This window comes from Dipodomys spectabilis, unplaced genomic scaffold (assembly GCF_019054845.1).
Source record: "Dipodomys spectabilis isolate Male_0828 unplaced genomic scaffold, ASM1905484v1 ptg000370l, whole genome shotgun sequence".
Lineage (NCBI taxonomy): Eukaryota > Metazoa > Chordata > Mammalia > Rodentia > Heteromyidae > Dipodomys > Dipodomys spectabilis.
In genome coordinates this window covers 1,191,780-1,206,409 of record NW_024871047.1, presented here as the reverse complement: position 1 = coordinate 1,206,409, position 14,630 = coordinate 1,191,780, and the positions used below count along the sequence as shown (strand labels likewise).

Sequence of the window (14,630 nt, the reverse complement as noted above, 5' to 3'; positions counted from 1 at the left end):
CAGGACATTTTTAATATAAGGGAAGCCCAAGAAGAAAATTTCGTGAGACCTCCCTTCTCTACTTATTATTATTTTTTTTTTGCTGAGAACTTCTTAGACTCTCCTGCCTGGGCTGGTTTTGAATAAAGATTCTCAGCTTTTGACCTCCTGAGTAGGTAGGGTTACAGGCATGAGCTCCCAGTGCCCAGCTTCACATGATGTATTTCCAGCCCTTAGCTCTGAGAGGTGATGCTAATGGTGGAAATGATAGGTACCAAAGGCAGAAAATACTGTCATGTTAGGAAAATAAGTCTTAATGGCAAATAATAATTACTAAAAATCTTTAAGTAGTCAATTTATGAGTATAACACATCTTGACCCATGCCACTCTTTCCATCATTCCTCCCATTTCTTCCAACTTCACCCTTCCCTTCATGTTATCTGAAACATTGAAATTACAACAGGAAGGACTAGGGAAAGTATAGGCAGGAGTTTACTGAAAAGAGTTCTGGGGGCTCAGCAAATAGGAGAGAGAATTGACAAATGAGATTGCATCAGGCTAAAAAGTTTCTTCACAACAAAGGACATAGTTACTAAGCCAAAAACAAAATATATGGAATGGGAGACTATCTTTGCCAGCTATGCATCTAGTACCAAGAATATACAAAGAACTCACACAACTAAACCCCTAATGAATCAATAACCCAGTTACTAGATGGGCAAAGGAGCCAATACAGAAAAAGAAGTAAAAACAGCTAATAAACACATGAAAAAATATTCAATATCTCTGGCCATAAGGGAATGGAAATCAAATAATACATTTTATTTATTAATTCTGAAGTTTTTTTGTATTAACTTCTGGTTTACTCCTATTATGTAGGCAAGACAATTGTGGCAGAGTTAATAAATAATAGAACTGAGCCATGAATCTAAGTAATCTGCCTTCAAAGTTTATTTTCTTAACTTCTATACTACATGTCATAGACTATTGCAACTCTTTAGTTACTTAATCAGTGACCATCTGTGAAATTTATCAGTCCCTCTTTAGGCTCCTAGACCTGGTTTTTACACTGTTTCCAGCACTTTTAACAAATTCAGTACATTTCTCTGTTGATAATCAGTAGACTAAGGGCAAGGACCCTGTCTATAGCCTCTGTGCTTTCTTGATGTTGCACAGCCTAATACGTGAGCCAGTCATGAGCACCCTCTGCTAGGTGCTCTAGCATAACAAGTATATAGGAGAATAAGCATAGTTTCCTACATGCAAGAGGTCTCAATCTGTAAGTGGAAATGTTCCTAGAAACATGACATCCTTCCATGAGGAAGAATAAAAATAGACCTGTAATTATGGCTTTGTAGTGTGTTACTGGAGAAAAGTTAATTCTCAGTTAATTCTCATTGGAACTGCAATAAAGAAGAGTTTGAAGCTTCAAACATGCTTAAGGAGATAGAAATGTTAATTACTCTGATTAGATAATTACATCTTGAATTATCATGCCATATCTTAAAATATGTACAAAAAGTAAAAACATTCTAGGCAATATTGCTATGAAATATAATATGAAATAATTCTTAAACCAATAGGATTCAGTTTTAGCTCCTTTTTAACCCTTTGCATGAAAGCAACAACCCTGAACTGGGAAAAACTGTGAAGATATAGATAAGCATATTTAGTAAATATGCAAAAAAATTTGTTTCTTTTCACTGGAAACAAGTGAGAGAAAACCACATTTTTTTTCTTGGGATATTTACTTAAATTATCTTTACTTTTTGTTTGTTTGTTGATTGTGGGGATTGAATTTGGGGCCTGGGCGCTGTCCCTGAGCTTTTTCCCTTAAGGCTAGTGCTTTACCACTTTCAGTTCCAGTTTTCTGGTGATTAATTGGAGATAAGTCTCACAGACTTTCCTATCTGGGCTGGTTTTGAATCATGATCCTCAGATCTCAGCCTCCTGAGTAGCTAGGATTATAGCCATGAGCAACTGGCACCCGGCTGTTTACTTATTTTGAATAGACAATTTATTCAAATGGTAAGTAATTGAAAGCACATATAAATATATTGGAACAAACATGTCAAAAGTCCAACACCAGAATCCCAGAATCATATACAACAAAAAAAAGACTTCTATTAAGAATATACAAAGGCCAGGTGCTAAAATAGGGTCAAGTCAGGGGACAGGGCCACAGAAAACTCAAAAGAATTTCCCAAGTTCAAGGCACAGGACTGACATCCAAGTCCCTGCCCCTGCATCTAAGAATTCAGGCATGCCTATCACCTGGAAGGTGGGACTTCCCCTTCCTCCACCATGAAGACAAGATGACTCCAGTTAAACCCAATTTCCTGCCCACCACGGGTCAAGCTGGCTCCAGTTAGACCCAGCATCACCATTTCAATATATTCATAATAACAGCAGGAGAGGAAGGGATTAAGCAGAAATAGTAAGTGTTTGAGATCGCACATTGAAACCTCTTTTAACTGCTGTTAAATCAAGTGGAACATCCAAGATCAATATTAATGAGACAGGTAACTAGACTTTTCTCGTGCTTATGGACAGTACTGAAAAATAATAGCAAACTATGCAGTCTTATGTCCTAATCCCTAATCTGTTCCTCAATATTATATATATATATATATGTATATATAAATGCACAGATTATTATATAGCAGACATACTATTTTATAGTTTGCTTTTTATTTTATTTTGGAGACTTTTTATTGTGCACTGGTACTAAGGCTCGAGATTGGCCTAAACATTGCCCCTTAGCTTTTTGCCTCAAGATTGGCCCTCTACCACTTGAGCCACACCTTGGAGACTTTGATTTTCAATATATAAAAGGCTTCCAGCTGGGCACCAGTGGTTCATGCCTATAATCCTAGCTGCTTGGAAGACTAAGATGAGAAAGATTGTAGTTCAAGGCCAGCCCAGGAGAAAAAGGTCATGAGACCCCTTGTTAGAGTATATTAGACTTTGCCAGAAAACCAACCAGACATCTAGGTACAAAGAAAAAAGAAAAGGTTTATTGCCAATAAAGGGACTGGCAAGACCCCTTCTCACAAGAGAGGAGGGAGAAGTGCCGGCTATTGTCTGAGGTGACCTACATAACCTACTGAGGCTAGGAGGAGCTAGAAGGGGCTAGGAGACAGAGACCCCGGTGTGGATGTGAGGGCCAGGGGTTTCATCATGGAAGACTAGGATTTATGGCTGCTGCCCAAGTGGTAGATAAGGGGCACTGCAGCTGCCCAGACCCAAAGGTCACTCTAAGGGGCTCTTGCTGCTTTATATGGTGGTAGCTGCCCCAGAGGAGTGCCATCACAAAGCGGAGGGTGGGGGGGGGGGGGAAGAGGGGAGTGGAGTCTGGTTGTTTACTTCCTTTTCTAAATGGGCCTAGTGTTGCCTAGGAAGGGAGCATGCTAAGCTGTGGAGAGGGGAAGGAACATGCTAAGCTACAGGAAGGGAGCTAAATGGGCTAACACCACTTCTCAAATTTTTATGCACCTGTTGTTCCAAACTATGTGGGAAGGTGAAATTGGGAGTTTCAGAAGGATGGCAATTCCAGGCTTGCCTAGACAGAAGGTTCTGAGAAACTCCATCTCCATGAAGGGAAGCTGAATGTACTAGTGTGTGCCTATGATCTCAGCAATGGCAAGAAGCCTAAAGTAAGCAGATTAGAGCTCAAGCATTTTCCTAGGTGGAATCAATCTCAAAAAACTCCCATCAAAATACAAGGCTAATTGTAATCAAAACAGCTTAGTACTGGCACAAGAACAGACCTCAGGACCAATGGAATAGAACTGAAAACACAGAAATGAACCCACAGGCCTATAGCCTCCTAATCTTTGGTAAAGGAGCTAAAAAAAGTAGAGTGGAAGAAGGACAGCCTCTTCAGTAAATGGTGCTGGCAAAATTGGTTAAATACCTATAGAAAACTAAAGCCAGATCCTTATATATCACCCTGCACCAGAATCAACTCCAATGGATCAAAGACCTCGAAGTCAAAATAGACACCCTGAAAACATGACAGGAAGGAATAGGAGAAACTCTTAGGGCTCCTTGGCACAGGCTGAAATTTTCTTTTCTTTTCTTTTTTTTTGGGGGGGGGGTCTGGTCATGGGGCCTGAACTCTGGGCCTGGGCGCTGTCCCTCAGCTCTTCAGCTCAAGGCTAGCATTCTACCACTTGAGCCACAGCACCACTTCCGGCTTTTTTTTCTTTTTGCTTAAGTGGTGCTGAGGAATCGAACCCAGGGCCTCTGGCATGCAAGGCATAAGCTCTACCACTGAGCCACCTTCCCAGCCCCTGAAAATTTCTTTTTTTTTTTTTTTTTTGTCGGTCGTGGGGGCTTGAACTCTGGGCCTGGGCGCTGTCCCTCAGCTCTTCAGCTCAAGGCGAGCGCTCTACCACTTGAGCTACAGCGCCACTTCCGGTTTTCTGGTGGTTTATTGGAGATAGGAGTCTCACGGTCTCTCCTGCCCGGGCTGGCTTTGAACCACGATCCTCAGATCTCAGCCTCCTGAGTAGCTAGGATTACAGGCGTGAGCCACCAGCGCCCGGCCCCTGAAAATTTCTTAATAAAGACCCAGAAACAAATCAAAAGAAAGGTTGGACAAATGGGATTTCATGAAACTGCAGAGCTTCTGCATGGCAAAGGGTACAGCTAGCAAGATCAATAGAAAGCCTATGGATCGGGAGAAGATCTTCACTAACCATACAACGGACAAGGGTCTCATATCTAAAATATACCTGGAACTCAAAAAATTAAATCCCCTAATAATAAATCCTCAAAGAAACAACTGTGGGATAAATAAGTGGGCTAAAGACTTAAAGAGAAACTTCTCTGAAGAGGAAAGGATGGCCAATACACACATGAAGAAATGCTCAACCTCTCTAGCCATAAAAGAAATGCAAATCAAAACAACATTGAGATTCCAACTCACCCCAGTTAGAATGGCTATAATCAAGAACTGTAGTAACAACAGATGCTGGAGGGGATGTGGACAGAAGGGAACCCTACTGCATTGTTGGTGGGAGTGTAACCTTGTTCAACCACTTTGGAAAGCAGTATGGAGGTTACTCAAAAGACTCCACATAGAGCTCCCCTATGACCCAGCAATCCCACTTTTGGGCATTTACCCAAACGATCACAAACAAGGCTATACTAACACTACCAGCACAACCATGTTTATTGCAGCATTATTTACCATAGCTAAGATATGGAACCAACCCAGATGCCCCTCAGTAGATGAATGGATCAAGAAATGTGGAATTCTATGCCTGCATCAGAAAGAATGGCATCGCCCTATTAGTTAGGAAAGGGAGAAACTTAGGTCCCATGCTTTCCCTTATTTACAATAGCTAGTGTAAGCAAGCCTAGGACAAATAGAAAAGGTCAAAAGCTATGTACATATGACCATATAAGATGATGTTAAGTGAAATGAACCCCAAGATAGGGACACAAGTGTTTTTTTTCTTTCTTGCTATTGTTTTTAACATATTTAAAATGTACTATATGATTTTTTTGTTTCTCTTGTATATTCTTTCCCCACGGTATAACCCCTGTTTTCACTGTATTTGATGTTGGTGCCCTGCATCTTGTTTATACATTTTTCTAATTTGGGGAGGGGAAGGGAAATAACAAAATGCTGAAATAAGGATATAGGTTGAACCATTGTAACAATGAAATGTACAAAACACTACGTTGAAAATGAACTTTACAACTTGGTGGGGGGTAGGGAGGAGTTGGGAAGGTGGGGAGGGAAGGGATGGTAGGGGAAAAACAAAGGTGGAGGTAACAATGCTTGATAGGAAATGTACTCATTACCTTATACATGTAACTGTAACCCCTGTGTACAGTATTTTTATAATAAAAAAAAAACGAAAAATACAAGGCTAGGCGTGTGGTTCAAGTGGTAGAGAGCTAGTACAACAAAGTGTGAGGCTCTGAGTTCAAAATCTAGTAATTGACAAAGAAATCCTTCCCTGTTGCTATTTTACTACTATGTATCAGAAAACATATATGTTTAGAACATATATACTCTAATCTAAATCAATATGGTGGCTTTGAATTATTTGGTATTATACAAGATTGAGTAGTTGGTTTCACATACTCATCAGTTTGTATATGTGGAATGGGATTTGTATAGATCTGAAAAAAATTTCAATAAATCCTAATAGCAAGGAATTTTATTTTGGTTTAGGTCTTGCCAAAAAAGCAACCCTGATGGAACCAAAACTGAGCATTTTGGGAGATCAAGTGGTGATCCAAGCTGGCGGAACATTTGACATTACCTGCAGGTAATAGTGTCAAGGCCAATCATCACATCCTGGTTAAAAGACTCATAGTAGGAAGTTCAAAATGTTGATTTTTTTTGTTCATACCATACAATATTTAATTTCTTTTCCAATTGTACAAAATAGATTCTGGAGGTTCAGGTATACTTCTTGGGGTAGAGCAAGTAATTTTGTAAGTACTTTTCTTTTAAACTCTCATCTTTTTCTCATCATTTTCTTTCAGGCATCTGAGGAAGTTAGTTTGAGTCATATAATATTTAATATACCCAATGTCTTCACCAGTATTCTTGAAGAGAAAGTTGCCGTTAATTATTTGTTTTTAATAATGTTGCAAAATGTGTGATACTGTAGTCTTAATCTGGTCAAAGTTGCATTTAATGGAACTCTCTTTTGAATAGTACTTATTTCTTTAATGTCTACATTGTTACTTTTCCTGTATATGTGCATGTGCATAGCTAAAAGAACAAGTCCACATTTTCAGAAATCTTGTGTGTGTGTGTGTGTGTGTCTATGTGTGTACACACGGGCGTGCCAGTCCTCATACTTGAATTCAGGACCTGGGTACCATGCCTGAGCTTTTGTATTCAAGGCTAGCACTCTACCATTTGAGCCACAGCTCCGCTTCTGGCATTTTGGTAGTTAATTGGAGATGAGTCTCTTGGACTTTCCTGCCCCAGCTTGCTTAGCACAGTGATCCTTAGATCTCAGTCTCTTGAGTAGTGTGGATTACAGGTATGAGTCACAGGCACCTGGCATTTTTGAAATCTTTAAAGAACTTTTAAAGGGTTTTCTATCTCTTTCCATTTGTACTCTTTCTCTTGATGAATTAGTAGAAAATGGTAGATCTAGAAGAAAGAAGAAAATTCAGCTAGAAATAATCAATTAGAATTTCACATTATAACAGTAGCTGTGGTTGTATGAGAGATTATGTAGGCTAGAGTCAGATATAGGAATCAGTCACAAAAATTAGATGGGACCTTAAACAAACCCAGATGACAAGAGTAAGGGAGAATGTTAGGATCATAATCTGGAGGAGATCCTGTACTTAAGGTCAGAGGGAATGCAAAGGGGAGTTAGGACAGTGCATAGAAAATGGAGGGAGAAACAGGAAGAATTATTAAAGTGTGGGGATCAGTTGGAGTATGAGGAAAGAGGAAGATATAGGTCAGGAGTGAAGAGGATTGAAGTTAATCACACACATTCTAAGAGCATAATGAAACCCATCATGGAGACTGATAGAGGTTAAGGACATATAATAGAGAGGGTACACTTGTTTAAAAAGACACAGTGGTGGGCTGGGAAGGTGGCTCAGTGGTAGAGTGCTAGCTTCACATGCATGAAGTCCTGGGTTCAATTCCTCAGTACCACATAAGCAGAAAGAGCCAGAAGTGGCACTCTGGCTCAAGTGGTAGAGCACTAGCCTTGAGCTAAAGTGCTCAGGGACAGTGCCCAGGCCCAGAGTTCAAGATCCATGACTGACAAAAATAAATAAATAAATAAATAAAAGACAGTGTATATATTGTGTGTATTGTAATTTGTGGAATTATGATCAAACTCTCTTGCACTGTTAATAATATACTAATAAAAACAAGAGTATTCAAATTTTGTGCTACATACAGGTGTAGGTGCTTAATGAATACATATTGGATTTTTATCAAACTGAAAAAGAACAGATTCTCACTACTTCTTAAAATAGACTGTGTGGCAGTATATCAGTAAGGATTAGGTTGGGATACATGGAATAGAAAGCTCAAAGTAACTGACTTTTAGATACAGGGTTTGATTATTTCAGGAGTAAAGCTTAGAAAGTAGGTATGGGAGCCGGGCGCTGGTGGCTCACGCCTGTAATCCTAGCTACTCAGGAGGCTGAGATCTGAGGATCTCGGTTCAAAGCCAGCCCGGGCAGGAGAGACCGTGAGACTCCTATCTCCAATAAACCACCAGAAAACCGGAAGTGGCGCTGTAGCTCAAGTGGTAGAGCGCTCGCCTTGAGCTGAAGAGCTGAGGGACAGCGCCCAGGCCCAGAGTTCAAGTCCCATGACCGACAAAAAAAAAAAAAAAGAAAGTAGGTATGGGGGCCTGTATGGCATTTATATGAAGTCATTAGAAATTCAGCTGTCCAGAAGATTACACTTCAGGATATAGAAAAGATAATTGAACATTCATATACAGTACATACCTTTAATATTTGTCATATTCTAATTATGTAAACAGCCCAGATGCTCAAAAATGTAAGAATAACATGTTATTTGCAAGGAAATGGATGAACTTGAACAAAATTATGCTAAGTGAAGTAATTCAGGCTCATATTCTGAAGTTAGATCAAAATTATAAACACAAGAGCTGGGCACCTGTGGCTCACTCACATCTGTAATCCTAGCTACTCAAGAGGCTGAGATCTGAGGATCATGGTTCAAAGCCAGCCCAGGCAGGAAAGTCCATGAGACTCTTATCTCCAATAAACCATTAGAAAACCAGAAGTGATTCTGTGGCTCAAGTGACAGAGCACTAGCCTTGAGCTGAAGAGCTGAGGGACCGTGCCCAGGCCCAGAGTTCAATACCTATGACTGACAAAAAAAATACATACAGGATCATTTCATATACGTACAAAGAAATTACAGTATTATATACAAAGGAGGATTCCAATGGTGCAAGTTTTCTGAACAACTGAGTTACAGTTTTAAAAGTGCCAGAAAGAAGGAACATGTTTTGCCAGAAGTGGGGCTTAAGGGGGAGGGGCAGACAAATGGAGAGAGGCAGGATGGTCAAATACAGTCATAATATTCAATGTACATATATGAAAATGGAACCAGGTAACTTGAAGGGATAGCTGGGTTTGGGAGAGATGGAGGAGAAAGATAGGAGGGGTGACATTAATAATGATGTATTGTGTTCACCAGAAAAGAAATAATGATGTATTGTACTCGTAAGGTGACATATCCAATTAAAAAAAAATTCAGACTTGTTCTGTAGCATAACTGTTTTCTTTTACTAATGACTACTATTATGTAGTCTTCTTATGTACCCAAGGCTAGCTTGAAAACTTGTGATCATCCTGCCTCAGCTTCCCAAGTACCAGGATTTTAGGCTTGTGCTATCATTCTAAAAAGAATTTTTGAATACCCATTACCTATCATACTTAACTGATCACATATGCCTTTTTTTCCTTATTTGTTCATATATACATTTCCTCATTTATTTGTTATGTGGAAAATAGCCTATGAATACAGGCAAATTATAATTTCTTCTCTTAGTGTTAAAACAAATTATTTTTATTTACTTAAAAATTTTTATTGTAGGGGCTGGGAAGGTGGCTCAGTGGTAGAGCGCTTGCCTTGCATGCTCGAGGCCCTGGGTTCGATTCCTCAGCCCCACATAAGCAAAAAGAAAAAAAAAAGCCGGAAGTGGCACTGTGGCTCAAGTGGTAGAGTGCTAGCCTTGAGCTGAAGAGCTGAGGGACAGCGCCCAGGCCCAGAGTTCAGGCCCCACGACCGGACCAAAAAAAAAAAAATTTTTTTTATTGTAATTGTTATGGTGATGTGCAGAGATGTAACAGATATTATATGTCAGGTAAAGAGTACATTTCTTTTTTCCCTTCTCCTCCTCCTCCTCTTCTTCCTCCTCCTTTTCTTTTTTGCTGGTCCTGGAGCTTGAACTCAGCCTGGGCACTGCCCCTGAGCCTTTCTGTGCTGAAGGCTAGCACACTACCACTTGAGCCACAGCTCTACTTCCAGCTTTTTTTTCTGAGTAGTTTATTGGAGATAAGAGTCTCACTGACTTTCTTGCCCAGGCTGGCTTGGAACTGTAATCCTCAGATCTCAGCCTTCTGAGTAGGTAGGATTACAGGTGTAAATCAACAGCACCAGGCTTAAGAGTACACTTCTTTTTGTATAATGTCACTCTTACCCTTGTTCTCTCCCAGTTTTTCCCTCCCATTCCCCACCTATAAGTTGTATAGTTAATTTTCAACATAGTGTCCAGTGAATAGCATTGCTACATTTGTTCACCTGTTATTATATTTCTGTGCCTCCCCTTACACTCCCAAACACATATAAACAAACAGAACAAAAAGAAAAGAGAACAAAAACAGCAAAAAGAAAAAAAGTCTCTTGTTTCCATTTCCTGGAGTTCATTTGGATAAGTATTATTTTCAGTGATCAGATGAACATAGGCATTGTGCCTTTCTGTTCCTCTCCTAAGAGTATCCTCCTTTGGTCTCACTGTGCGTGAATGCCTATAGACCTGTATAATTTATTATTATCTTTTTTTGTCGGTCGTGGGGCTTGAACTCAGGGCTTGGGCACGTCCCTCAGCTCTTCAGCTCAAGGTGAGCACTCTACCATTTGAGCCACAGCGCCACTTCTGGTTTTCCAGTGGTTTATTGGACATAAATGTCTCACAGACTTTCTTGCCCAGGCTGGCTTTGAACCGAGATCCTCAGATCTCAGCCTCCTGAGTAGTAAGGATTACAGGCGTGAGCCACCGGCGCCTGGCCTAATTTATTATATCTGACATTGAGGTCTTTGATCCACTTTGAGTCAATACTTGTGCATGGTAGCAGAAATCCTCTTTTAGATTTCTCTTTATGGATGCCCAGTTTTTCCAACACCAATTATTGAAGAGGCTATTTTTTCTACTGTATATCTTTGGCTCTTTTATCAAATACCAGAGAACTGTAAGTATATGGTTTTATTTCTGGGTCTTCTAGTCTGTTCCATTCATCTCCAGGTCTATTTTTGTGTCAATACCAAGCTGTTTTTATTATTATAGCTCTGTAGTAAGGCTTGAGGTCTGGGATTGTGATACTACAAGCATTTTCTTTTTTTTTACTAAAATTGCTTTGACTATTCTAGGTCTTTTGTTGTTCCATATGAATTTTGGATTGTTTATCTCCATAAAGAACACCATTGGGATTTTGTTGAAGATTGTATTAAATTTGTAGATAATTTTTGGCAGTATGGCAATTTTTATAATGTTAATTCCACCTATCCATGAACATGGAAGGTCTTTCTATTCCCTGATGTCATCTTTGATTTCTTCAAAATTTTTTTTGATTTCTTCAAATTTTTATAGTTTTTGCTATAAAGATCTTTTGCTTGTTTGGCAAAGTTTATTCTTAGATAATTTATTTTTTTGAGGCCATTGCAAATGGAGTTGTTTTCCTGATTTCCCTTAAAATAAATTATTAATTTAATGTGTGTCTGCTGTAGGAGAAAAATATTTTGGTTGATGGTAGGAAAGCCCATGCATGCATACTGGGTAAGATGTAATCTCTGCTTTCAGGAAATCACTTCACAGTTGAATAAGAGATATAGCCACCTTGAAAACAGTTGCTGAAGGCAAGAACTCAGAAGTAGAAATTTCAAGTTATATTTGGAATGAAGAATGTTTATGAAAAAGAAATGACCTCATCAAAGTCTTAGAAATTATTATCAAAGCCAGACACCTGCCTGTGGCTCACACCTAGCTACTGAGAAAGTTGAGGATTGAGGTTCAAAGCCATTCCAGGCAGGAAAGTCCATGTGAGACTCATTTTTTTTTTTTGTCGGTCATGGGGCTTGAACTCTGGGCCTGGGCACTGTCCCTGTGCTCTTCAGCTCAAAGCGAGCACTGTACCACTTGAGCCACAGCGCCACTTCCAGTTCTCTAGTGGTTTATTGAAGATAAGAGTCTCACCGGTGTCCGGCTGAGACTCTTATCTTGAATTAGCCAGCAATAAAATGATGTACAAGACACTATGTTGAAAAAGAACTTTACAACTTTGTGGTGGGGAGGGAGGAGTTGGGGAGGTGGGGAGGGATGTGATGGTAGGGGAGAAACAAAGGAGAGGGTAATAATGCTCAATAGGAAATGGGACTTATTACCTTGCTCATGTAACTGTAACCCCTCTGTACAGTATCTTTACACTAAAAAAAATATTAAAAAAAACAAACCTGGAAGTAGATGTGCGGCTCAAGTGGTAAAGTGCCAGTCTTCAGTAAATAAGCTAAAGGACAATGCCCAGGCCCTGAGTTCAAACCCCAATACCATCACACAAACACACAAGAAAGAACTTGTATTATTTATCTTTCAAAGAATTTCATATGCTTGGTATATTTTAGACCCACATCAATCCCATGGTTTGGGCTATAACACATTGTGCTTTGTGAATTCATTCTACAGTGTTTATTTAGGATCTGACATTGTAGTTGGAGAGACAGATAATAAATGTAATGAATAGGAAAGTTGTATGTATGGTATATTAGAAGATGGTAAGTGCAGTGAAGAAAGTAGCAGAGTATGGTAATGGAGAATGAAGAGAAAGTCTTCAAAATGCTTGTTCAGAGTAGAAGTGTCCTGTGTACAGAGAGGTAATGGGAATGAATGATGGAGCCAAATGGGTTTCTGGAAGGCGAGCATTCTGGAGAAAAGGAATAGAAAAAATGCAAAGACTATGAGTAAGGTTTGGATACGATCTAGGAACAGAAAGAATGATGACATGGCTGGAATAAAATAATTGACAAGAAGAAAGATAGGAGATTAAGCTGAAGAGTTAGTAGGATTGTGTAGACTGTGGTGAAGATTTTACATTTATCCAGAATATCATGGGAAGTCATTGGAAGAATTATAATAGGAGAATATTTGACCTGAAACATCCTTTCAAAGACTCTGGCAGCTACAAGAGTGAAGAGAGATTTTTTTGAGCAAGTCAGCAGACTACTATGGTGATTCAGGATGAGAGATGAAGGGAACTCTGACAAAAATGCCAACAATAAAGGAGATAATATGTGCTTTGGTAGGACCCACAAGATTTAATGATAGATTGAAGTATAGTATGAATAATAAGATTCAAGGATGAAAGGATGATCCCCATCATTGATAATGATGACGATCACAAGTAGCTATCATTTTGGGGTACTTACATTATACCATTCTTGGTTCTTTGTAAAATTCTTATTTTACATAGGTTGATTGACTAAATCAAAACAATTTTTTTTTTTTGGGGTCCGGTCGTGGGGCCTGAACTCTGGGTCTGGGCACTGTCCCTCAGCTCTTCAGCTCAAGGCTAGCGCTCTACCACTTGAGCCACAGTGCCACTTCTGGCTTTTTTCTTTTTGCTTATGTGGTGCTGAGGAATCGAACCCAGGGCCTCATGCATGCAAGGCAAGCACTCTACCACTGAGCCACCTTCCTAGCCCCCAAAATAACTTTTTTTAGTGGGTCCTGTGGCTTGAACTCAGCCTGGGTGCTGTCCCTGAGCTTTTTTTGCTCAAAGCCAGCACTGTACAAGTTGAGGCACAGTGCCACTTTCAGTTTTTTTGAGTAGTTTATTGGAGTTGAGTCTCTTTGGTAAAGCATGTTTCCACAGATTTCTTGCCTAAACAATGGAAAAATAAAGTTATTAATATTAAATAATTCCTTACATTGAAGCAAATATTGTCCAAGATTTCATTGGTGATATGAGATGACTTTAAGGGAAAAAGGAGTTGTATGAATTTCCCAAATTCAGTGAGGATTCTGTGGTAGAAATCGAAGTATCAGATGAGGGCTTGAATTGATTGATTCTAGGCCCAGCAGTTTTATAAGTAATGCAGCTAATTTTTGTAGGTCTTATAAGCTAGTTGTAAAAAAAATAGGATACAATTTGTAGTAAAGCCAAAAATATTTGTATGACCCTTTTTTTGTCAGTTGTAGGGCTTGAACTCAGGGATTGGGCACTGTCCCTGAGCTTCTTTTGCTCAAAGCTAGCGAATTACCACTTGAACCACAGCACCACTTCCAGCTTTTTCTGTTTATGTGGTATTGAGGAATAGAACCCAGGGCTTTGTGCATGCTAGGCAAGCACTCTACCACTAAGCCACATTCCCAGCCCTGTATGACCCTTTAAAGGAAACCTTTTATATATTCCTAAGCTAAAATGCTGTCTGCTTATTTATTTCCGTTTCTGAGCACAAGGCAAACCATGTGTGCTATTCCTGGGTGAGGATTATCATAGATCAGATTGGGTTCCACTGGAGCATTTCTTTTTCTTTTCTTTTTTTGTCAGTCATGGGGCTTGAACTCTGGGCCTAGGTGCTGTCCGTCAGCTCTTCAGCTCAAGGCTAGTGCTCTACCACTTGAGCCACAGTGCCACTTCTGGCTTTTTTCTTTTTGCTTATGTGGTGCTGAGGAATCGAACTCAGGGCCTCATGCATGCAAGGCAAGTGCGCTACCACTGAGCCACCTTCCCAGCCCCAGGCAAGGCTCTTTACTTCTTGTGTCTTAGTATTCTCACTTCTCAAGTGCAAACAAAATGAGGAAATACCTCAGAAACCATGTAATTCAGTATTTCTTTATACTTTTAGGAGTTTATTGTCCCAAATTCTAAATCCTATCTATTGATG

At 39.6% G+C, this 14,630-nt stretch overlaps 2 protein-coding genes across 7 annotated transcripts in view; one reads left to right on the top strand and one right to left on the bottom strand.

Moving 5' to 3' along the window:
- The window catches only part of LOC122096363 (vascular endothelial growth factor receptor kdr-like), a 179,940-nt gene that overhangs the window by 33,549 nt on the left and 131,761 nt on the right, over nt 1–14,630 (top strand). For all 3 annotated transcript variants that reach the window (XM_042666894.1, XM_042666892.1, XM_042666893.1), the window contains exon 3: nt 6,174–6,270. In XM_042666894.1, the coding sequence (XP_042522828.1) occupies nt 6,174–6,270 (97 nt within the window). The remainder of the gene's footprint in view (nt 1–6,173; nt 6,271–14,630) is intronic.
- Nucleotides 12,900–14,630, bottom strand: part of LOC122096366 (40S ribosomal protein S29-like) — a 40,098-nt gene continuing 38,367 nt past the window's right edge. For all 4 annotated transcript variants that reach the window (XM_042666897.1, XM_042666898.1, XM_042666896.1 and 1 more), the window contains exon 4: nt 12,900–12,913. The gene's annotated coding sequence lies outside the window, so the exon portion shown is untranslated. The remainder of the gene's footprint in view (nt 12,914–14,630) is intronic.